The 25,954-nt window shown below is 41.4% G+C and overlaps 1 protein-coding gene across 3 annotated transcripts; it reads left to right on the forward strand.

The window, feature by feature from the left end:
- On the forward strand, positions 1-24,972 carry FAM110C (family with sequence similarity 110 member C). Of its 3 annotated transcripts, XR_001874708.1 has the most exons (4): positions 1-1,286; positions 4,554-4,869; positions 21,913-22,086; positions 22,808-24,972. XR_001874708.1 is itself a non-coding variant. In XM_017814575.1 (2 exons), exon 1 carries the CDS (start codon positions 149-151, stop codon positions 1,244-1,246), a length of 1,098 nt encoding a protein of 365 aa, XP_017670064.1. In that variant the 5' UTR covers positions 1-148; the 3' UTR covers positions 1,247-1,286; positions 4,554-7,542. The 3 variants fall into 3 exon arrangements, 1 of the variants encoding a protein (XP_017670064.1); XR_001874709.1 differs by lacking the exons at positions 21,913-22,086; positions 22,808-24,972 and adding an exon at positions 11,814-12,191; XM_017814575.1 differs by lacking the exons at positions 21,913-22,086; positions 22,808-24,972 and having other exon boundaries at positions 4,554-7,542.
- Positions 24,973-25,954: the final 982 nt, after the last annotated feature.

Consider the following 25,954-nt stretch of genomic DNA (forward strand, 5'->3'; position numbering starts at 1 on the left):
CGCGGAACTCGGCCCTCGGAGCGCGGAGACGCTGCCTCTGCGCACCAGCTGCCAGGCTGCCCTCCACCGCTATCTGGTTTCGTTTTGTTTCTTTTTTTTTCCTTCCCTCCCCGGGACTGAAAGCAGGATCCGCGTCCCTGAAACTGCTATGCCAGCTGAACTCTCCCGGGCCGTGGGAATGCACGCTATCTCCGACCTGCACTCCTCCCTCCCTCTGCGGCTCCTCAACAAGGGGCCCGAGTACCTCCGCAGGCAGATGGAGGCCGGCAACCCGGGCAGGAAAAGTGCCGTGGAGAGACTGGCCGCCGATAAGGCCAAGTACGTAAAGAGCCAGCAGGTCATCAGCACCAGGCAAGAGCCCGTCATCTCGCTCAGCTCAGCCTCGGAGAGCAGCAGCGAGACCTGTTCGGTGGAGAGCAAAGCAGTCAGCAGGGACTTGGGCAGAGGGAAGGACGCGAAGCCCCTGGAGCTGGCCAAGGCGGGGTACTCCTGCCGCGCCCCCTTGCAGCACGGCCCCTCCATCGCCAGGCGCAGCACCCACAAGAGACAGATGCGGCCGGATTCCCTGGTGATTTACCGTCAGAAATGCGAGTTTGGGAGAGGTCAAAACCAGGACAGCTCGCGGGGGAACTTGGTGAAGAGAATCTTCCATGGGTCCATAAAGGAGAAGCAGTTGCCTTCCCCTGAGTTGCCCAGAGTCATGGAGGACACCGCGGGCACCGAGAGCAATGAGCCCCTCTCGGCAAAAGATGGTGACCATGAGCCAAGCAACTGTGCAGTGGAGCAAACGGTCCCTGTGAGCACCGAAGGCCCAGGGGTATGTACAAAAGAGCATGAGAGACCCTCAAACATGAGTATACCTCCTGACGAGGTCAAGGAGGTGAAGAGGAGAGGTCTCCATCGGTCCCAGTCGGACATCAGCTCTCGCTACTCTAAGTCCTTCGCTGAGTTTGATACATTTTTCAAGTACTGTGGCCTGGAGCAGGAGGTCATTGACGACCTTGGAAGAGAGAACTTCTCCGTGGTGTCTGACAATGTCTCCTTCAAGTTCCGCAGCATCAGTGTGGCAACATCTGAGAGCGACTTTACGAGGCACAGTGGGGATGAGGGGCTGCTGGAGGATGAACTCACAGAGCAGGTCCCAAGCAGCACCTCTGTGGTCGAGCGAAATGCTCGGATAATCAAATGGTTGTATACGTGTAAGAAAGCCAAGGAGAATAACAAGGTGATCCAGGAACTGGCGTGATGGCTTCTTTCAGCATGCATTGCAGCCTGGTGAACTCAAGGTGTGTGCAAAGCCTCACCCTGGTGATTTGTGTATTTCTCTTTCCTCTTTAAGGAGCAGTTGACTTTTCTAAGTTTATCTTATCTTTTCATGAAGGGCTAAAGGAAAATGTATTTCGTTTACTGTGTGTTCCAAATATGGCTTATTTGCAAAGCAGAAATCCGTGTTGTTACAAAAAGCAAAATAAAAACAAATTAATGCTTGCAGCTTGCCAGGTTTAGGTCAGACCCCCCCACATGAAATTAAAGATTCAGTGTCTGTGAAGGATGCCTGTACTCTGCAGATTCCTGCTTGCAAATAGCTTGTTTTCTCTGATTTCTGATATATTAAATGCTAGGAAAAAAAAAAAAAAAAACATTAGAAAAAAACATTAGAAAAACATTAGAAAAGTATTCCACCTTTGGTTACAGTTGCTTGGATAACAGGCTGAACTGAAACTCTAACTCATTAGGAGTACACTATATTTATACTCTACTGCTGAAACTCTTACTCGTTAGGAGTATACTGTATTTATACTATACTGCTACAGTTTTCCCCTCCTTACTTTCCTTCACTCTCTCTCCTTCCCCTTGCACATAGGTGCCCCCAAGTATCAGGAAAGCAAAACTGAGTCAGTGGTCCTGCTAGCATTCTTATTTCCTCCACAGCTTTCTGCTGGGGCCATAAGTTTGTTCCAGGTGAACCCCTAGTGTTTCACAGGCTTTGGGTTTTCCTCTGCAGTGGGTTTTGCCATGTGGTTTGGCAGTGGTAGCTGGGAATGGGTTGTGTGGTTTGCCTTGGTCAGAGGGGTACTTCACTGTTTAAACTAAAGGTAACTAGTACGAATGTGTGGATCTAGACTTGGAAATCAATTACTTCACAGACAGAAGCAGAACAAATTCAGCCCTGCTAAAAGCAGATATCCTGGTTTTTAAAAAAGCAGTGTTTATTTTGCATATGATCCCCTGAAAAAGAACTATATTCATGCAACCTTTGGTATTGATCTAGGAGATAACAGTTTTTCTCCTTCCAGTACATAATGCCCTTAGGATAAGTGCCACAGCTTACAGTGTGGTATTTAAAAATTGCATGAATAGGCCTTGATATGAAGGATTACATGTATATATTCTGACAGTTCGTAATTGGTGCGTGAGAAGAACATCACTTGGTGTAGACACAGCTGTTGATGGAGCACGTGGGCCTTACGAATGTGGAGAAATGTAGTGCTTGAGCCTCTTTTCTGCATGGATGTGGGGCTGTCACTCCTGATTCCTTTAATCCATATAATACAATAATCCATTTACTTCATTGAAATTGGTTTTAATTATGTGAAATTTTGTTCACTTTTAGAATAGAACTTTTCTCAAAAGCCTATTTTCTTCCTGCAAGAGGAGGAAGAGGGAGAGAGAGCCATTTTCACACAAACATTTCAAGCCCTTGCAGATAGGAATTCTTGTCAGGTGTCTGGCTGGCAACTTAAGTGTTGTAACAGATCCTTTCCCAAGCTACCTTAGAGAGAAGAAAGGGCTCTCCTGAACTAATCATTTCTCCTCGCTCATCCTTCTGTGCAAAAGGCTAGGGAGATATGCAAAGTGAAATGAGGAAGGTGGTCATTTTGTGAAGCTCCTTGCAGCTGCCAACCTTGTTAAACACAGAGGATGGGAGGCAGATTACAGCAAGCATGAACCACTCAAGAAAAACAACCAGATGAAAGCTTGCTTTTCTCCTGAATGGCCTTGCTGGCTTTAGGGTCTAGGGCCAGAAGACCACAGAAGGAGCAGTTGGCCCTTTCCCCATCCATTTGCATGGTGGTAGGATGTCCAATGCTGCAGCTGAGGCAGGAGATGCTGGTGAGCACCCCAGGGAGCTTGCAGTCTGCAGAGGAGGTGCTGCACCAGGGCAAAGGCAAGGGCAGGAGGGGAGAAGCACTCTTTTGGGGGCTGAACCACTATAACCTCACATGGGTTTGGTCAATGGCTTTTTGTTTTTAGCATAGAAAATAAAATGGTAGTTCCTAGCACATATCCTAACAGGCTGGTGAAAAGATCTCCATGCAGTAAACAGCAAGTTTATTCAAGTCAGTCTGTGGTCATTCTGCAATAACTTTAATACCTAGAACAAGGGAGCGCTTTACGCTGGCGGCAATTGCCTTTGGCACCAACATTTTTGACAGCCTAGGAAACACTAATTCATAGGGTCCTTATTACAAACCTGATTTTAAGGATACTAGGGCTGATATGCAGCTGACAGATCTCAGCAGTAGGGTAATTTCTGAAAACTGAGAACGTACTTATCATTTAGGCAACAGAAGCAGGAAGTTCAGAGGGGTCAACTAAAACTACCTGTACACAGCACCCAGAATAAAGGACAAAGGTCATTAAGAATTACCATAAGCTAAATATTACATCCACTGGGAAGATTTTAAGGAGAGAGTTGTTATCACCACGTGATTGCAAGATAAATCTTTTAGTTCTGATAAAAATTTTCATTCAGTCCTACACTTTCTTTGATAATGCAGCAGCAAGTTGGATATCTATGTTTTCAAAATATCCAAGTATTTGGCTCTGTTTAGTTTGCTTACTGATTATTAATGGGCAGTGGACTCCTGTGTAGCACTGGGGAGCAATGTACTCTTCCTGGCTCTCTCAAGCACATCCTTGGAAGTTCCTTGTTTTATACGGAGGCTTGAAAATTGTTGCATCTTCTTTGGACAAGGGAGCAGGAACCTGTTTTCTGAAATCCCGACATTCATTATGTATGAAACCTTTCAAGAACTGCAGGGCTTTTATGGGCCAGTGATCATTCCATTCATATTTTATATTCTCCATTTAATTTTTCATGAGCTCTCCAGGACCTGGTGGAGCACCATGTAAATAACAGAGTTATTTGAAGGATCGGGTTCTTTAACATGTTTCATCAGAGTGGTGATTGCAAAGTCTGACTGTGGGTTGTGAGCTTCAGAAAACCAAGTTCTTTAGCAAGATGGGCATTGCTGTTTCATGGCTGTAGTTCAGCCTGTAGTTCAGCTCCTCCCCCATCACTGCTGCTTGATTCTAACAAGACAGGAGGCTCATTCTGCATCCTTCTTCCTGAGTTGAATCAAGATTATTCAGCCTTGAGTTTCTGCATCCTTCTTAAATGAATGGGCATTATTCACATAGAAATCTCATGAGTGGGGAATTTACTATGTTGGCAATAGCCATAAGCAGCTGAATAAAAGCTTTAGAGTATCACCTTATGCTTGTCTGATGTGATAAATAACAAATGACACTTTTTCTTCTTTCTTCAGAATATTTGACTTGGAAGTTGAACAAAACCAGACGCAGGAAGAAACTCTTCCCTCATCTGGCTTATGACTACTTTGTCCAAGTTTAGTATTTTATTATTGCCTCCTACCCTCACCCCCATCCCTTGGAAGCCTCACTCTTGTCAAGCCCAAGGGTGTTGAAGACTGTGATGACTAGTGGAGGTTGTGAACTGTGCCCCAGCGAGACAGCACAAAATTAAAGCCCCTGGAAAAGCGAAGTGTAGCAGCAGCTGCCATCCACAATAACATTCAGCATCAGCTCACTGCCTCAGGATGCCAGTCCAAGCTGTGACAGAAGGTCTGTGTTGTGCACCCATCTCCTTCTAGCAATGAATTTGTCAACAGGGATATGGGGACAAAGCGGGAACAAAGTGGCAATGACCTCTGGGTCAGGCATTTCCTTGCAGACAGACACACTCCACCTGCACGTTCAAAGGCTGTGTCTTACCAGGGCTGTATGACCAGAGCTCACCCTGACATCATTCAAAATCATCGTCTTGGCTGGTGAGGACTAACTGTGGTAACTTTATCTGGGATACTTGGCGAACATGTTGTAAGCTAAATCCCTGCCAAACCTCTCTTTCTCTGCGAGTATTCAAACCAAATTGGTGTACCTAGTTTGCTCTTGCTAGTTTGTCACACAGCCTGCTCAGCCATTGGGAAAGAATAGCCCAAAATACTTCCAGGATGGTTCCAAGAAACAGGTATTGAGGGAGGGTTATGCATTGTTTCTGCTTGCAGAACAGTACAATTTGTTTGCAATGTGTGCCCAACTCTGACATTGCAAACATTGCAAACTTTGGTAGCTTGTGATTTAACACCTTTAATTTTATGCATTGTGAGTGGTCAGATGGCTTACAGAATCACGTTAGGAAATTGTATCCCAGGCTGCATAAAGCCAAACTTCCCTAGCAGTAGGGCTATGCAAGACAGTATCTCTGCCCTGCAAGGCAAAAAGGCATATTAGGGCACAGGTGGGCCAGGTAATGCCCTGATGACACCCAGTGTAGACAGCACCTTACTCAATATCATCAGTAAAATGCTTCATTTGGGCTGGCTGAGCTAAATGTGTTTTAAAAGCTGATACTTTGGATCATCAATGTAGTGAATGAGGCCTCTGCAACAACTCATGGAATTTGCTGGCTGTTCCTCAAACATCCCAATCTGTCATTGCTCGCTAGCAAATGTCTTGCACCAAAGCATTTCTATGTGGACATTACAAACCACAAAACACTGCAAAAAGAAAAACCCAAAGCTAGTTTCCCTTTAATTTGCACGGATGGCCACCTGTGATAACTGCACCACTGGCACACTGGGGACTTGACCTGGGGGTCCTACAGACGTTAAAAGTTTACTTTGTGTTATCATGGATGTGGAAGTGTTGTTCTTCAAGAGCTCTTTAAGTGACATAGTTGACATCAGCTAAAAATCATCTGAGTTGCATTTCCCTATGTTTTAAATGTGCTTGTCAGTCCCTAGATGGTTGGTTCTCAATTACAGCAACAGTTTGGGAATGCAGGGCATTTGTCTTCTGTTTCTAGTGTTACGTACTAAAGTCTGCATGTCTGAAGTTCTTGAGATAACTGGATAACAATTCCAGATAAAATAATTGTTGAACCCACTTTTTACTTGGGAGAAAACTAACTAGTTTGTATGAGTGAGCTCCTGCAGACTTAGAGGGAAGGTAGTACAGGCAGATATTTTTTTAAATAATGGAATTTCCATGTGTATTTGTTACATTATTATGAAATGATGCTTCTCAGAAAACTCCAAGATGGTGCTCATATAGTAAGAATTATAGTAAGAATTATACACTTAAGATGCAGGTTTTTAAGGCTCGAGTCTGGGTTTATTAGTCAGGAACACAACCTGACACATCTGTTCTGTTCATGCTCAATTTGCAAGGTGCCGTACCACATATATGTTTATATACAGTTATCAGAGATAAGGATTGCTTTTCTTTGAAAATACAGATGCCTGTAGACAGCTCAGAGTGCAGGAAAAATCTTTTGCATTACATTTCAGTGCCCCACTGCAAGAGAAGAGAATTATTTTGTTTTGTTTCCAAGGAAATATTTGGTTTCATTTTCAAACTTCTGTTTGGTTTTGCTCTTTTAGTTGAGCAGCTCTCAAAAGTTAAGATGAAAGATGTGTTGCTCACGAGTTTTCAATGTTAGGAAGGAATATGTTTAATTTGCTTGAAAATAGTGAACATCAGCCATTCTCAAAACTGATGAAGGTTTTATGGCAGAGGTTAGTGAAATCAGAACTGGCCCCGTTCTGAATATTTTTTAATCCCCCTTTTCGTCTTTGTGAATAGTTTGGGGGAGTTGGAGTTCCACATTGATATGCGGCAAAATTTCTCTGGCTTTGTTCAAACTCTGTAGGAATCCCAAGCTCTCCCAGGTATCATTTACTTCAGAGGTTATGTGGACCTGTCTAAGATCTTTCCCTGATAAGCTATAGATTCCCTTTATTTAATAATACCTCTGGGGAAGATAATAATTTACACTTCCCAGTATTTCAGAACAGCAACAGACAACAATCTTTATTTCTCCATACATCTTGGGAATGGGTAATTCAGTGCTTTTTCCAAGTGGTGGGAGCTCTAGTCTTCATTCAGCTCCTGTTACTGTTACATGTACAGGCTTTTCCTTTTTTCTGCTAGGTCTTTCAGATGTATCCCTCAAAATAAGAAAAACTTGCTAATGTTAGTCACTACCTGTCTTTTTCTCAAAAAATTATCAAGATTGTTTTGTTGGTTTTGTTTTGTTTTGTTTTTCACTATTTGATTATAAAAGACATGCTTTGGAAGGGGTTGGATTTTTCAGCTTTAGTGATAAGCTGTGGTAAAGTGGGCCATTGCAGTTCGGACAGAAGTTTTAGCAGTGGAGTTGGTTTTCCAGTTTTCTGAGGAGCTTAAACTGAGGCTGAGGACAAAGGCAAGTCATAAATCGAATGATTTTTTTTTGACTAGAACTATGTAAACAAAAATAGTCAAATGGTGTGTGAGTGTGCAGAGTGAACTGCTGTTTACACCCGAGTGTTTCAAGGTGCTCCAATGCTATGACAAAGGACAATGTCCACGGCTATAGCACAACAGGAGAGGTACAAAGTCTGGGGTTTATGGCCTGGAAGCAAGTATTTGCAATCAGATAGCGACTGAAAGCTTTGCAATATATTGTAAATATTACTGTACAGAAATCTATAAGTGAGGAATACAGATTGTTCTATAATATGTATATTACTTTTCTAAGGGATATAAGTCTTCATGTTTTTTGAAATTGGCCAAGCATTACATTGATGGGGATTAAGCAGAAACTTTCTTCTGGGAGCAAGTTGTCCTGTCATTGCCTCTCATGGAGTTTCTTGCATCTGCTTTTGAATCCTTTGAAATGGAGTGCTGGTCACACCTGGTATGGATGTTTCTTGGTTGCTATGTTTGTATTACTATGAAAGAACATGTGTGCTACTGAATGCATACAAATAAAACTACCACTCTGAAAGTTAACGTTTGGTTTTTTTAAAGTATACTTTTATTTTGCTGTCTCCATTAAGGTAGTATTATTTTAAAGTTGGAATCCCGTTAGGGAATTAATTTCTCTGTGAGTGAGGCTGATATTAGACTGTGAACATCTGAAAGAGCAGTACTTCCCTGGGCCACGCCCAGACCCCTGGCTGAGCTTAGGCAGGGAGTCTCACAAGGAGCTGGCACAATAACTGTTAGCTCTCAATATCAGTAAATTTGAAATATATGGGGCTAGGGCTGTTCTTTTCGTTTCAGAATATGGCTAAAAAGATAGAGAGTTTATTTCTGAAGGGTACTATTTTTTTTCCAAAAAATAGTATTATTAGTATATACTAATATATACTAGTATATAAATATTAGTATTATATTTGGTTTTGCTCACTGTCAAAAGCTACAGTGTGCTGCAGGCAATATCACATTCTTCACAGCCAGTGTCCAAAGTGGCAGGGAGTTTGAAGTTCTGCTTGGAAAAAATACTATCCCAGAATCTTATCGACAAGCTGTTGTTTGACTGTTCTTTCCACAGGAAGAATTCAATATATGACAGTAAGTCCTTATTCATTTATTTTTTGAAGAAAGCAGCAGAAATAATGATTGCATACAGTGAGCTTTTACCAGAGACCAATGCAATCCAGTTTCCTAGTCATCATTTTGGTATGATCTAACCTGCTCAGACACAAGTGTTTCACCATCCAGCATTTGAACACAACTGTAGGTTGTGAGAGCTAAATGATGGTTGCTGTGCAGATTAGGCTCTTCCACAAACACCCAAGAGCAACTTTATCATCACTGACATGTAACCTTCCTCTCACAAGCCCTGTTTGACCTATATCAGTGCAAGGTACAAAGCAAGTCTGGAAAGGGGTGACAATTTGTGCATCCCCCTTTCTATGGAAGTTAATCTCCATAGCAAGCCTTTGCTCATCTTGCTGCTTAAGAGAGGAAGGAGCCATCGTAATCTGTGAATGACCTGCGGCTACATTTAGGAACACCGTTCTTACGTTATTTTCCACATAGCACCTTTGTACCATATTTTATGAAGTCTAGTGGATTTCTTCCAGAAATAAGGTTTTATAAGATCTTATTCTTGGACTGATACAAGTGGCCTCTAAAAGTCCACAGCTTACTGATTCACTGCTTCTCTTCTGATTCATCTCTGAGTAGTAAATAAGTGTTGGAAAGAAATAGAAAAAGGCCTTTTCAGGTGTATTGTAGATGTTGGTGCATTCTGAACACAGAACTGCAGAAGTACTTAATATCTCCAAGAACTTTTGCCAAAGAACAGCCTATGTCAACAGCAGGCGAATAAGCAAATACAGGATTTGGCTTTACTCTGCAAGGAGATGCCTTCAAATTTTGAGGAGGTTTAGCGGTTGAGCCATATTTATCCTGGATTTATCCTGTGGGACAAGAGGGGACTATATCAATTCACTTAAGTATAATGTTGCAGAGAGAGTGGTAAGTGCCCTATCTTCAGAAATAAAATGGGCTTAGAAAGGGCTACTCAGCTCATTTGCAGGCAACGATGTAACAGCAGCTTAGTCTGTGGAGGTCTCCATGACAAAAGATGTTGAGAATTTTGATCACTTATACTTGCCAACACATCTGTTCTTGAGCAAGCAGCTGTCACAAGTATTGAGGCCATGCTACTGAGAACGCAGCTGCGATGGGCAGGGCACGTCTCAAGGATGAAGGACCACCGCCTCCCTAAGATCCTGCTCTATGGTGAACTTGCCACTGGCTGCCGCATGACAGGAGCCCCGAAGAAAAGATACAAGGACTCCCTGAAACAACATCTCAGCCTTGGCCATATTGATCACCACAACTGGTCTACTCTGGCCTCAAATCGGGAGGCCTGGAGACACACCATCTATAACGCAGCTGTCTCCTTCGAGAACACACGCAGGATCACTCTCGAGGAAAAAAGGCAGCGCAGAAAGATCCGTAAATTGCAGAATACACCACCTAAGGAGTCTTTCTGCTGTGCCTTTTGCAATCGGATATGTCTGTCACGTATTGGCCTCATAAGCCACCAACATGCCTGTAGCAAATGTGGATAGAGCCTTCCCAAATCTTCGTTCGTGAAGCCTCGCCATGATGATGATGACTTGCCAATAAAATTTAGGATATATCAGAAAAAGAAACAGTATCAGAAAAAAACCTCCAGATGAAAGTCAGTTAAATATATCCACCTCCAGGAATCAGTCTAGCTACTGAAAGAACAGGAAAGCCTGTAAAATTAGCTTCTACATTTGGACAGGAGTTGAGTTGCCTTAGCAGCTATGATTAAAAATACCTAAGAGCTATGATTGTCTGGGTTTCCAAATTTGCCTCAGTTGTCAAGAGCTCCACAGGAGTACCCATTTTTATGTTCTTTTTCATAGGGGGTAGCAAGACCTCTCAGAGGGTAGCGATCACCAACAGTTACCCACAAAACCACGAGATTATTAGTCAGGTGATGATGGACATAGAAGTGTCGAACCAACCAGCACCGAGATTTAGACTTGTGTGCAAAGAGACACGTAGCTGAACACGCTGAGGGCAATGCTGCCCTTACTCCTTCCTGTTAGCCCAACCTCTTCTTACATCACTGCTTTTCTCTTTGGTGAGCAGGAAGTCTTAACCACTTCCACAGTTATTCATCAGTCTGAGTTACTCATCTTACACCCTCTCTGACAGTCCCTTTCTGTGTTTACATTTCCAATGAACTCATTCGTGTGCCAATCATTATAAAAAGCACTATTGTCCTCACCTCATTCTTGTAATCTTTTTTTCTGAATAATGCTTCCAGTTAGGTTTTCCATCCTTCTGCTCGATCTTTTTCTGTCTCTAACCATGGAAACTAAGAACTAACCATGCAAAAAGTCAAGAAATTAATGTGTTGTGTAGTTAAGCAGAGGCTTACAAGATCAGAAACCAAGTCTCTAGTCCTTTTTCATGTACATAGCTCTTCCTGCATAACTTAGCATATAATTTTTGCTCTTTGATACCTGTTTGTAACATCATCTTTGGCTTGGTTTATGTCTTCTAGATGATAAGTTTCTCCAAGCTGTGGCGACACTTTGTCTCAAAGAGCCCTGAGTACAGCTACTGCAAAGTCAAATGCCAAATCACAAGTCTTCTCATGGTGTAGTGTAGCTTACACCTTGTAGAAAGTTCAGTGTGGCAAAATAAGAACATTACACCAGTCAAAGCAAATTGGGCAAGCTTTGCAGCAACAGGACTGAAAAAGAAATGCACCCAAATCAGTTCTATGTGGGACCCAGGACAGCGAGGTATCTCTTGAGCTTGTTGGAAAGATGCAGTTCACCACTTTTTTTGAAAACCAGTTTTCACTCAACATTTAATACTTGCAGGAAGAAAACACTATCATATGCAAAAGTCAACCAACATCAAACAGTGATGTAGTCTATTGGGTTCACTTGCAAATACAAGCTGAGGTGACTCTCTAGGCATCTTTTGGGCTTAAAATGAGCATCTGCAGATCTGTCTCCATTTACTGTGACAGCAGTAAGAATAGATCTCCGTTCTTTTTCCCTGTTGTAGAAAAGAATTCAATTCCTTGATTTCAATTACTATAAAGAGGCTGAAATTTGTGTTGTTTCTGAGAACAGGCCTTCAATGTAACCTTCCAGAACAGGCTAGTAGTCTGGAAGCTCCAATTTTCCTAGATTTTCAGTGATTTAGATTTGTATACTTTTATTATCCTACAGTTGTTGGAAGAGAGACCATCTCACTCCTCCAGATCATGAGACATTCACAGATCATCTTATATTGCTCTAAAACCATTGTGGAAACAAAGTGATGGGTTGGTAAGAGGACTTCTCTGCCCTCTGATCTTAGAATCATAGAATATCCTGAGTTGGAAGCTACCCACAAGAATCATTGTGTCCATCTCCTGGCTCTGCACAGGACAACACCAAGAATCCCAGCATGTGCCTGAGAGTCTTATCATGCACTATCCAAGAGGATGGTTTTCTTCCATGGCCACTTTGTCTAAAATCCCCATTTACCTATGCTTGATCTTGAACCGTCACAAATAAATTCTACTGATGTTCAAATATTTAAAACATAAATCAGTGTGGTTTGTATTATCTTAGCAGTAAATTGCAAAAGACATGTTTCCTCACAGAATAGAACTCAAGTTCTGCCTGCAGTTGAGAGGCACAGGAAGCTGTTGTTTTAATTAAAAGTATGGATTTAAATCTATTTATATTACTTTAATTGTAAAATGAAATTGATTTAAAAGTGTTGCAAACCTCCATGTGCCCGTTTGTCCTTCAGCAGTCCTCTCTCTGTTTAGTTCAATTCAGCTTGCCACAGGGCTCAGCTGAACAGAAAAAGCTGAAAAGATTTGAAACTGAAACATTCATTTAGATGAGATGTAGCCCCGGAATGAGATCCTGCTATCAAATGCTATTGAGTTAGTTACCATCCCTCAGCTGCAAATCTGGCCTCCAATGTGTGCTGAAGTACACAACAAACAAATCTGACCACCTCCAGTCCCCCTTTAGTGATGTGGCACATCTGGGAATCTTCTCAAGTTATTGTCCATGTGGCAGGAGGTGGTGGAGGAGTGGGGACTGATGGGAAAGGAGGCCTGCTAGGAAGAAGAAATGGTTGACCCAGACTCTAAAACCCCTTGCCAGAGTTCATCCTCTCAGTAGCTGTCTCAGCTTCAAGACTCATTTCTACTGAGTTAGTAGAATATGTACCAGTAAGTTAAACAAAGAGGACACAGTTTATTTTCATCTAAATGAATGTCTACCATTTCAAGTAATCCTGTATTTTTCCTTCTAAATAGATTGCAAATATATATTTCCAGTTTGAGCCCGGCTTGAAATGATTTAGCTCATTCCTAGACTAAAACAAGCACTGACCAAGGACTGCTGTACTTGTTCTCTGTTGATTTTACTCAACATTCTTTCACAAAGGTATCTTTTCAAGGTATATATAGGTATATTTCTTTTCAAATAAAAACTTTTCATGGTTCTATAAACACAGTTGTGATCCAGATCAAAACCATCCAAATATGTAGGACTGTTCAGTTACTAAATGTGAATGAGAAACAGAAGGACACCAATTTTACACTTTACATTTTGCTACAAACCTGATCTGCATCGAAGTCCACAGTTCAGCGGAGGAGGCAGGAGTGTCAGAGGAATGTACGGTATGTAGTGTGTCTGGTCATGGGTAAGTGCTGTGTTTTGTTGTAGGTGTACAGCATGTAGCATGATAAGGTCCTGGGCATGACTGCAAAACATAAACATTGCCCAGTACAAATATTTCCATATCAAGAACCCTGTCATGTCCATTACCCACAGCCTTCCCAGACTTCCCTAGTGCTTCTACTTGTTGTGACTAACCTCAAAGACATAGCCAGAGACAAACCAGTGGTGTCTGCACAGTCAGATTACACCTTTGCGACTATGATCAAAGATTAAATGTAAAGGAAAGACAACAAGTTCCATCCAAACAGGAAGTAAACAAGGCTGGTTCTGAGAGAAATGAAATGGGATGGTGCAAATGGAAACACAAAATATTCAATCACAAGCCGATGTATTTCATAGGAAGAAGTGTGCCACACAGCAACAAGTCCATCAGAAGTAAGAGAAAAGCCAGTGCAGCTGAAAAAGGAGGTGAAAATGAAATCAGTTCAAGAGTTCAAGGAAGATTTTTAAAACATGAGGAACAAGGTAAACTAGAAAGCTCCCAGACTGTGGAAAGAAAATGTAGCTGTGATGATGGGGTTTTCAATTGTCTGGAGGATGCAACAAAAAGTCATCAGGAATAAAGTGAGAGATCATGTAGACTGTTTGGGTTCCTATAAACAGTTGGGATGGGTCCACAATTCTGTTTGAATCTGATGAGTTTCTAAGGTAAAAGAAAGCTGATGTGAAAATAATTTTAATGAAGTTATAGGGACTAGATTATGGCTTTATACAATGTTTTGCTTTCCAGACAGAAAGAGCCATATGACACTGCATTCAAAAAGAGGGGGTGCTAAGATATTTGGTCATAGCTTGAGGTGTTTGAAATGGTGTAATGTTTGAAAAGCACTCACAACCTTTCCAAATTCTAATTCTCTTTATCAGAAGTATCTCAGAGTCAGTTTTGCAAACAGATGCTGGTACTAAGGATTCAGCCACATGACTCAGCTATGGCAGCTGAACCTGCCAGCACTTGTCCTGTGAGCTGCCGTGACTGTCCAGGTGTGTGCTCCTACCCTGCTCCAAATGGGGGGTGCAGCAGCCTAGCCTGGAGGTATTTTACAGCTAAGGCTATTGCTTTGTTCTGAAGGCAGGCTAACACAAACAGTATCCAGCAGCACAGTAGATCTCACCTCACTGCCCATCCTAGCAGTATCTCTCTGCAGTCAGTGAGTCATCCTGCCTTCAGGTAGACCCGGCTACAAGTAGTGAATCACTTCTGGAGCTATCTACAGTTCACCGCTGACTACTGAGGGCGACTAGGTGACTAATTGAGGCTGGACTGCTAACCTTTGACCAGGGAAATTTAGATGAGCAATCCCACCCTCAGCTGATGTTCATAACCTGTAACACTGAACACAGTGTCTGTCTAAAGCCATAAAGCCTACTGAGATTTTTAGGGAGGGCCTGCCACTTTTTTTGGTCCTTCATTGAGACAAAACATTTTGGTCAGAGTGGCTACTGTTTCTGAAAATCCCCACCAGGTGTGGGTGGAAGAAGCTTCAGCTTGGTGAACCCCAAATTTGTCAAAACTGAGGCTCCCCAGAAGAAATGCTGCAGAGCCAATAAGGTCATTAGCAGAAAGTCCAAATGGGGCAAAGAATGTCAGGTGCCTCCAGGCTAGGTGGGGCTCTGGAAATGTGACACCACACTGGTACCCTAAAGAAGTAAGTGTAAAAGATGTGCTTACTTATCTAGGAATAGGCAAGTTACTGAAAGGTAAACTTAAAATCTGGCACATTAATTAACTTCTGTGGAATGCAGCTGTCTAGAACAAGTTCTTCATTGTCTCTTCCCTTCAAGCTCTTTTCTGAAGGTTATTTTAGACTCTCAAACTGCAGGTTAAAGTGGTGCTAACTGAACTGTGGTGAGATTTGGTATATCTCTTTGCTAGAGAGTAACACAGAAGACAAATCTGAAAAATCAACAGGTGTTTTCCTATTTCAGAAAAGAGCTCTGTCTTTAGCCAAGAAATTAAGCATCTGCTGGAAAGGCGAGGAAAATCAAGGCAAGGAGTGATACAACTGTCTTTGTATTATTTTATGAATGAAAGAGGAAAGAACAGTTTGTGAAAACAATAGCAAGGGTGTTGCAAATCAGTGGGGAAAGGGGGAAGGAGATGTGAGTCATTAGTGTACATAAATTTAGATACCTAAATGGTAAGACTGGTCAAAAAATTTCCAAGAAAAGTATTTCATAATGAAATTTTACTTTCATGGAGTTCATATTTTTCATGAAAGTGCTAAATGAATATCCCAGCCCCCCCCCCAGCCCACCAAAAAAAAATTTTTACTCTCCAATAAAATTAGAATCTCTGAAAATAAATATGTTTTTGCCAGAAAGAACAGCCTAGGTCAAAGCAAAATGTCACATATATAGTAGAGGAAGCAATATGCCCAGAGCATCTGGTATACTCAGAAATAGGTTTGGTTTTAATTTGGGGTTTGGGTTCTTTTTTATGGAGGGGGGGATAGTGGAAAAATTGAATACAATTAATTAATAATTGTTCAGCTGAACTGTAAGGAGGAAGAAATGGTTTGAAAAGTGCATTCAATGTGTAACAACATTTATCGTTGTTGTTGTTATAGGTCACTGCTATGACAAGAGTTTTAGAGAGCTCTCAATATACCATTAATGCAAAATTCTGTACTAGCACTACTGAGTGTTGGCACTGTATATCCTTAATCTTAAAATTTCAATATATACATATAGTTTCTGAACTCCATTAATATTAAAGTTTAATATTCATTAGCATTCCAGTGAGACAATATATTCCAGACCATTAGAGTGCAATATAAGGATTCATTACTTTTTCCAGAAAAGTCATATACACTTATTTCAGTGACAATTCACTGAAAAGCAAGTTTTCATTTGAACTCTAAAACTGGATGCTGTCTTAACATGTGAATGTACAACTATTGAACCTGTTAATGTCTAACTAAGCGAAAGATACTTTGGAACAATACCTTGAGTCTCTGCAGTTTTGTCAGTTATGTAACTGTCAAAAACTTGTGATTTACATGTGCAGTGATAAAATATTTTGTATTTAACAAGTATGATTTGCAGCAGAGAGGTAAATAAAGGCAATTTCACTTCTACTATTTTTTTTCTAAAGGTATACGTCCCCTCACTAGAAATCACTTTATCCCTACTTTTATGAAAAGCATGTCTGTTGTGAAATACTCTTAAACCATCCAGAAGGTCTTGTAGCATCCTTTCAGACTATTTTGCAATGATATTTTTATTTCCAAGTGGAAAACTGAAGCAAAAAGAAATGAAAATTCCATCAAAATTAAGAAATCATATGCTGATGCTAGAGGGAAAATTTATTCTCTCTGAAAGAGAACTATAAGGGAAAAATAGGAAACAATAAAAGGTAGGTAGGAAGGAAGGAAGAGAGGAAGGAAGGAAGAGAGGAAGGAAGGAAGAAAGGAAGGAAGGAAGGAAGGACAGGCAACATCAGGCTGAAATAAAAGTGTCTGAGAAATAAAAATCAATAAAATACTTTAAAACATAGCCTATGACCTGTTGGTAGCTCGGCTATCCCTCCTAAGAAATTATAATCTTCTAAGTTTCTTGCTTACGTGCTTTCCATAATGTGTTTATAAACTAATTATTTTATACTTTGCTCCTAAATTTGTCCCTAGCAGTCTTTCCCCCTCATAGCTGACCCTTTGATTTGTCTTCTGCTTATGAAAATAAGGGTGCTTACAAGGTTACACAACACCCCCCAGGGCACACACTAGCTGTATTTGCTCTGTATTTGCCTGAGGTATTGGCTGCTCCTCCCATAAAGGGGCAGAGATTGCATCTGTTTGCAGATGAAATCTATATTATTGATTTCTAGCCATCAAGGTTCAGGCAGATGCTGTTTGCTGAAACCCCAAGGCAAAGTATGAATTGCAGCACCAGAGAGACGCCAGCCAATTTTTCTTGCCTCTGCCATTTCTTGCATTACTACACATGTTTTTTATCCTGAATTTCTGCTTTGGAAACACGTGTAAGTCGTATTTCATATAAACATGTTTTGTATGCTGAGATTTTCCTTGCTTTTCTAATTGCACTAGTCCTCCAGACTCTAGCAGTCTGTCAAAGGTGATCAAAGAAGGAGGTGAGAGGAGACATTTTAAAAGGGAATTGCTGATCACAGAAATGGAAAAAAGCATTTTGACCAGAGATAAGAGATATTATGTCATGGGAGAATTAGTAGAGGGGGAATAATTGTCTATTTTATTATTAAAATAAAAGTTTGCAATAATAATATGTTGTTTAAAAATACCCTAATATCTCTTAATATTGTCTAATAAAAATTAAGCAGTGGCTTTCTGATAGCTTTTCAGTTGCTTTCATCAGCTCTTCAGACCTAAGGGCTCTTTTCTTTTTGGTATACATTTAATTCCTTTGCTGAAGTCTCTTGAACTGATTAATTTTGAGGATACGATACCAGACTAGATGGACCAGTATTTATATTTTATTGGCTTGGAAAAACTAGATATGTTCTGAGGAAGAAAAATTGACAAAACTGGCAAAGATTAAAAGCTGTGAAGGGCAAAACATGCAACTGGGACAACTTTCAGTATTTGTGAGAACCCACCAGGAAGCCACCTACTTTGCACCAGGCTTTGTGCTGTGGGAAGTGCACTTATACATCTCAGAATCCACCCTAAGCTGTAGGATGGTGCTCTCTTTCCCCAAGTGCTTGACAAGGCACAAACACAAACATATATTTGCGACAAAAGCCGCTAACATTCTAGGAGATGTCAAGAAATGACTGACAGCTGCAGTACAGACAACAAACACAAGTCAAAACAAAGCCAACGTTTTCAAAGTACTCCCAATCTATAGTCGGGCAACTTAATTACTTAACCACAGACTTCATTAAAGGCATAACAGTCGTTACAGTTCTCTGATTCCGAAAATAAAAGAGGTCCCATTTTGTTGCCTGAATGCAAGTGTAGATCCAAGCTTTTCCAAAGTACATGGGGATTTTTAGTAGGCCAACTTCAGACATGTCTGACAGTCCAGCTCTGAAGAAATGCCAGATAGGAACTCACCCCTTATTGACAACATGTCTCCTCTGGTTGGTAATTCAAAATTTTGAGAATTTTGTTTTGGATTCCTGATTATAAATATAATATTTTAAAGTACAGGCTCACCATATACTCAATATTTAGATTTCAGAGTAGATTTTCACTATTCTTTCAATCCTTCAATATCAGCAGTGCTGGAGGGAATGTACATTATACCACCAAATGATTGTATGGATTTGAACCTAGCTTTACCAAAAAAAAAACAATAAGAACAGAATTCACAATGACAAATCCTTTCAGTTGCTTTTTTGATAAAGATTAATTCTTCTAAAAAACACAACTGCACAACAGAATTATGAAATACATCAACATTTCTCTTCTTTTATTGCCTTTTATTTTGGGGGGGGTTGGCAGACTTCTTTGCAAACGTGCATCCCTTATCCAATTTCTGATCTCAGTCAATAAAAAGTAACAATTAAAAATATAACAACCTGAAATGTAAGACAGAGCTACATATGGACCCTTTCCTTCTCCAGAATTAGAAACATCATTTATTTTTGGAGTATGAATGACTAGATGAATAGGCAGAAAGAGAGACAGACGCATAAATAATTTTAAAACATGACTAATGTTCTAAACCATTAAATGAAGATTTTATCATTTTATCATATCTCTTTCCATTCACTTGCATGATTCTCCCATTGGGAGGAACTTCTCTTCAGAACTCCCCAGTGTCTTTCCCAAGAGCGTTTCACCACTGTGAAAAAAGAACTGACAGACCAGTTACAAAATAGTGGATTTTCCTTAATTATTACTGTCTTGTTAGCAATTAAAGTGAATATTACAACACAAACATTTCTGGAGTTTGCAGACATTAATGATTTAAAAACCATTGTGATATGTATAGCCATTTTCACATGTGTTTACATAACAGAAACACCAAAGCTTGTTGAACTGGAAGATGAAGGCAGTAAGCCAAAGGGAAAGGGTGAATTGACAAACTCTTCACAGTACTCATATACCCCATAAATGCTAACTAATCACAGGATTATTGATATGGAATACTTCACATTAGCAAAGCAATTGAACCTTTTATCTTAGACTATAAAAACAAATCGTTGAATGCTTTTCTCCAGAATCACATAAACCATAGACCTACCCAGCAGTGCTTTTCTGAGGACAACTGATTTTCCTATAATTGAGCTACTGTGATCCTAAGAACACGCAGCAACACAAACAGGTGCTGTCTCAAAACCAATTTTTTTTTCCTTTATAGTTACTAATAAATGCACCTTTTCGGTTTGTTCCTCCATTTGCTCCATGATTAGAGCAAATAAGAGTGTATCCAATCCTTAGCCTTTGCTTAAAGTAGGAAATGTGAAGTGGGAATATGGCCTTTTAGCCTCACAGTTACTTTTGACATCTTCCCCGATAACTGGAAGATGTTTTCAAATATTTTTTTCTCTTTTGAAGGAATGTAGAATATGTCTTTATCACAGTACAAAATCATAATTTTCATGGAACCACAGGAAATTCATATAAATATCTTTGGGGAGTTTGGTTTGATTTTCCCTGGGATATTCAAGAATCTCCCCCACAGTATCGCAAAACAATGCTTTGAACATTCTCTTTGTTCATAGGTACTTTGCTTTACCAATTACAGGCTTCATATGCATATACACTGTAAACATGAAAAAACAGCTGTGCCAAACCTAGGTGCAAAGCCATACTGTGCCTGCTTACCAGTTACAAGTAATCTTGTTTTCCTTTATTTCCCAAGAGGTGATTTATCCTGATCTGACTTGGAACTGTCACTATTTGTTGTATCCCTTTTATACAGAAAACTTTCCCAAAAACCTGAAACAAGCTGATCCTTTATGTTATCAGTGAACATTTAGAACATGCAGCATCTTTCCAGCTGTTCTCTCAATGCAGCTGCTCCACTGGTGGTGCTGCTACTGCAAGCCAGGGGCTGTTGGAGCTGCCAGGAATTGCTCGTGGCACAGCAGGTGAACTGTGCCTGCATGTACCTGCAGTGCTTTGTAATGGTTGTTGTAAACCCTCAGCTGTAAACAGTTGAGAAAGTGTCTATTGGCAGAGGGCAAACACAACTAGCAAATGTTTCCTTCAGCAAGAAGATGTTCTTGCCCAATCCTCTTAACATTCATTGAAGTAGGCCTTCAGAAAAAGGAGTTTTTTTATTCCATTCCTGTGAGAAACCACATATACAAGTTCACCACATCCCAAAGCAAACTTAAAGCCCATTTTATTTGACTGCAGCCATTTTTAGCTACACAAGAGAAAACATGATTTCATAATGCCATGCCATCACTTATTCACTCTCTCTTAGCAACCTCAGCTCATGAAGCAATTTAGGTCACACAGATGATTGCACTCAATCTCTCTACCAGCAAAGCTGATGTTTAAGAAGAACTCGCCGTTAATCATGCTATATAATGTTCAGGTATGTGCATGTTACAGTGCAGTCAGTACCATGCACAAGCCTGTACATACTAACCATGGTTACAGTGTTGTCAGTGTAGTGCATGAATGTATGCATACGAACCATGGTTAATTTAAAGGAGACATGTAAAATAATTAAGAAATAAAACATGAGGCATTTCAAGGAGATCGGTGAATTTTCTTTAAGTTTTGTAAGGTCTGGGAGCAATGACAGAGCCTTGAACAACACGTGGAGTGCAAAACTATTCGTAAATTATACTGTTAATCATTTTTAATATATTATATAAAGGTGCATAGATACACATTAAAATTATTACCATGGTTATACAGCCATTCTGATCTCTCAGCTTAGCTCCCATGAATGGCACTGGAGTGCCTCACACAGACATTCCATACTGCTGGGCCACTAGGTTGGGTGCACATTGCACTGAGGTCCCGATGCAGGATGGTGCATGAGAGGCTGGACATGACCAGGCAATGTGCAATTGTGGCCCAGAAAGCCAAACATGTCCAGGTCTGCAGCAAAAGCAGCACGGGCAGCAGATCAAGGGAGGTGATTCTGCTCCTCTACTCTGCCTTGGTGAGACCCCACCTGGAGTGCTGCATACAGCTCTGGGGTCCCCAGCACAGAAGGAACATTAACCTATTGAAGTGAGTCCAGAGGAGGCTGCCAAGATGATTAGAGGGATGGAGCACCTCTACCATGAGGGAAGGCTGAAAGAATTGGGATTGTTCAGCCTGAAGAAGAGAAGACTTTGGGGTGACCTAATTGCAACTTTCCAGCACCTTTCTGGAGCCTGCAAGAAAGATGGAGAGGGACTTTTTACAGGGGCATGTGGAGACTGGACAAGGGCGAATGGCTTCAGGCTGAGAGTAAGTTTAGATTAGATATTAAAAATAAAAAATATTCTTTACTGTGAGGGTGGTGAGGCACTGGCAGAAGTTGCCCAAAAAGCTATGGATGCCCCATCCTTAGAAGTGTTCAAGGCCAGGTTGGATGAAGCTCTGAGCAACCTGGTCTGGTGAAAAGCATCCCTTCTCACAGCAGGGGTCTTGGAATTAGATGCTGTTTAAGATGCCTTCTAACTCAAGCCATTCTATGACTCTAGGAACCTATGATATATCTGTGAGTCTGCAAGAAACACGTCACCCAGCTCAGCAAGGAATAAAAGCGTTTTCCTTCATGCAATTCAAAGCCTGAGGACAGGAAAGACCATTTTCCACTACCACTCCAGTGACACATCAGGCTGCAGAATCACAGCACAGAAGACATGCCTCAAAGGGTAAGTGATTCAGCAGGGCATGTGGGTCAGTGACTGAGTGCTTCAATGAGGTGTGAAAAGCTAGAGAGAACTAGTTCCCCCATGAAGCCCACATTTCAGCAGGATTGCTTCACCAAGCATCGGATGCTTACGTACAGTTCAGAAACGTGGGTTAGGCAAACTGTATGCAATCAGGAATTAATTTCCACATAGGCAGGTGTTTTCAATGAAAAGCAATATTAGGCAAAGTCTGAAAAGTATGCCTATTCTGCTGTTATAGCATAAGATCAGGAAATCAAATATGAAGAGAATATAAAAAATTAAAAAACTGGTTGGCAGTTGGGAAAAGTGTCTTGGAAGAAGTGGGAACAGGAAAAAGGAATGAGTGTCAAGACCAGGCAGAAGTACTACTGTTAACAGTTTTTAACATGGCATATTCTATCTTGAACTTTGATGGAAGAATGGTGACATTTGTGATAGATACCCATATAGTGTTGGTCATACTTGTAATCGACCATTCATTGTCCACTTCTTACAGCATTCAGTTTGGAAAGCCTCTCCCATGTCCTCAGAGAGTTCTTAGTCACAGAGCATCATGCATACGCTCTGGACTGGGCAGTGAACCAGATGCAAATCTGCATCCTGTTGCTCAGCCAGTCCCAGAACCCAGCATGACTCTTATTTGTGGAGTGTGGCCTTTTGCATCTTACAGTTCATCAGCCTTCCACTTTTTCTCCAGCAGGTGCTCATCCAGTGCACACACACAGATCTACATGAAATGACTGAGTTGATCCCACAAATGGAAGCCTCCAGAATTTCAGATGCTATTTCCATGTATTAGTCATGGTTGCTGACACAACCACTGTAAAGCTCCTGGGTTATCAGGTTTGTCTGCTCCTGTAGCTAAAGCTACTCAAGCAGATGGCTTTGTCTCGCCCTTTCTCAGCCTTGCAAGTTCCTGCTATATGGAAACAGTTTGTGAAACAAGCACCTGGGACATAGGGACACTGCCAGAACAGCCTTGCTGGGGGTGCTTTTCGGGAAAACGTTTCATCCCGCTCACAAATTATGCAAGATCATTTTACACAGCTGTTCTGGATTCTTGAACCAAGAGCTGATGCAGGGAATGAGGAATGTAGAGGAATCCACCCTGTATCTGCCGTGCCTCCTTGTCTGTGACTGGTTCCTATAAGGCATGCCACATCATCCATTCCTCGGCTTTGCCAACAGAGATCCCACTGTCTTCAGCCATTGAGGACTATGCAGTTCAGAGACAAGAATCAGAGGAGAGGTGTTCTGGTGGACCTCAGGCTTACAAAGAGAAAAAACTGCAAACGAGTGTGAAGATCAAGGGACAGTTGACTGCAGAAACCATGGGCTGGTGGAGTTCAGGATTCTGAGAGGAGGGAGCAAGGCATAAAGTAGGATCACAATCCTGGTCTCCAAGAGAGCAGGGCCTGGACTGTTCAGAGAGTTATTTAGAAGATTTGTATGGGATACAGACCTGGAAGTACTTTAAAGTTTTACTTTTAAAGATCATCTTTTCTGAGATCAAGGATACTCCATCCTCATAAACAGGTATAAAAGCGAAGGTGGCTGCAGGACTGCCACTCTAAACTCAAACATAAAAAGGAAGCAAACAGGAGGTGGAAGCTGGGACAAGTAACCCAGGGGAAATACAGGTACACTGCCTGAACATGTAGGGATGAGCTTAGGAAAGGCAGAGCCCAAGTAGAGTTAAATCTGGTGTGCAACATGCTGGGCAACAAGTTCTTTGACAGGTATATCAGCAACAGAAGGAAGACTGGGAAAAATGGTTGCCTGCTGCTGGATGGGGCAGGGGACCTCATGACAAAGGACAAGGTAGTCAACGGGCTGAGAGACTGAATGCCTTCTTCAGTTTGATCTTCACTGGTCTTGTCCTTCATCAATTCCAGGGCCCTGAGACCAGTGGAAAAGACTGGAACAAAAAAGACTGCCTTGCTGGAGGAGGAGGATCATTTAGGGAACCTGTGAACTCATTGGGTGAAGACAAGTTGGATGCACCCATCAGTACTGAGGGAGCTGACCAATGTCACCGGAAGGCTACTTCTCATTATCTTTCAAAAGTCATGGCAATTGGCTAAGGTTCATGAGGACTGGTAGAGAGCAAGTGTCACTGTCTTCAAGGAGGGTGAGAAAGAGGATATGGGGAACTTCAGCCCAGGCAGTCTCATCTCAATCACAGGGAAGGTGATGGAGCATATCCTGAAAAACCTTTCTAAACACGAGAAAGACCAGAAAGTAGCTGGGAGTGGTCAGCAAGGATTTGCAAAGGGGGAAAAAATGCTTGACCTGATAGCATTCTACAATGAAACTGGGGAACGGTGGATGTTTATCTTGACTTTAGCAGGGCTTTTCACACTGCGTCTCATAACATCATTAATGACCTAGGTGTTGGGACAGAGGGAAGGCTCAGCAAGACTGCAGATGATATAAAGTTGGAATGAGTGCTTGATACACCAGAGAGTCATGTGGACATTCCGAGAGACGTGACTGGACCAGGCTGAAGAAAGACGCTGGCAGGAATCTCATGCAGTTCACTAAGGGAAAGTACAAAATCTTTTGCTTGGGCAGGAAAAGCCCCATGCACCAATAGCCTCTGGGAGCCAACCAGCTGAGAAGCAGATCTGCAGAGAAGGACAGTAGGGGACCCTGGTGGACAATAAGCTGAGAATGACCAACGAGTAACTGTAGCAAAGAAGGTCAAGAACCTCCTGAGCTGCACTAAAAGTGGTCAGCAGGTCAAAGGATGTGACCCTGCCCTCTGCTCCACTTAAAATTGTGCATAAACAACCAACTTAGGTGTAAAAAATTGGGGGCATCAGACCGGAGACCTCCAAAACTCATCTGTTTTGTCATTCTAGAAAAACAGAACGAGTAAGAAAGCACACTTTTTAGTCTGTCCACAGGGAGTGGAAGAAATTGGCATTCCAGTTTGCATGGCAGCATCTGTCCTATCAGCTCATCCATTGATTTTAACATAAAGCTCAGAAGAACGTGCTTGGCCCATAGTTTTCAGTGAAATGAAGCAGTCACAGTTCTCTCAGGCCTTTTCACTGCTGTAATGGAAATGACACCACTGAAGTGGATGTGACTATAAAATAACTAACTGTGTGCTGCTTTGCACAGAGAAAAAGAAAGCAGTATTTTCAGAACTAATATCACTGAAAACTGTGATGATAAGTTTGAAAATACTTCTGGAAAGAAATATGATTGAAGAGAATGCCAAAGCATGGCTAAAAATACTTAATTAGATATGTTCTGTCCCATTTTGTAGTATTTATTACCTTTGTCATGCAGTGTATTAATATAGACTCTGAAGGTCAGACTTCAAAGTCTTGCTTTAGGTTTTTTCATTGCTCAAAATGGCCTGGCCTCAATACCCTCTGCCAAATTCCTTCCTTCAGAGGGTCTATCAGGCATTTATGAAATTTATATTTGGGCTGTGATTTTTCTTTTCTAAAGCTGGGGGAGATACGAAACTCATGCCATTTTAATTAGTACTTTAAATTGGTTATTATCATATCTGAAATATCTGAATGAGATTTTTAGAGCTGGCACATCTTCTCAGAGGGTAGTATGTGCTTTACATAACATGGTTACAATGCAAGAGGGAGCTCTATAATTTTCCCCAGAGTGGTGCAATGCAGAAGGATGCATACTAGATGAGAATTCCCTGGGGAAGCCCAGTACAAACAAGTGCCTGTCATGTCCACGCATTTCAAGGACATTTTTGCTTCTTCGCTAAATATAGAGGGCATCAACAAAAGAGGCCGAGGTTTGGACTCATGCCTCACATCAGAGGCTAAGACAAACCTTCACTGCCTTCCTCTGCAGTCACTGGGGG

This window comes from Lepidothrix coronata, unplaced genomic scaffold, assembly GCF_001604755.1.
Source record: "Lepidothrix coronata isolate B3197 unplaced genomic scaffold, Lepidothrix_coronata-1.0 Scaffold45, whole genome shotgun sequence".
Lineage (NCBI taxonomy): Eukaryota > Metazoa > Chordata > Aves > Passeriformes > Pipridae > Lepidothrix > Lepidothrix coronata.

What these genes read in the sequence shown, in the direction of transcription:
- FAM110C (XM_017814575.1), top strand. Translation starts at nt 149, where the DNA reads ATGCCAGCTGAACTCTCCCGGGCCGTGGGAATGCACGCTATCTCCGAC.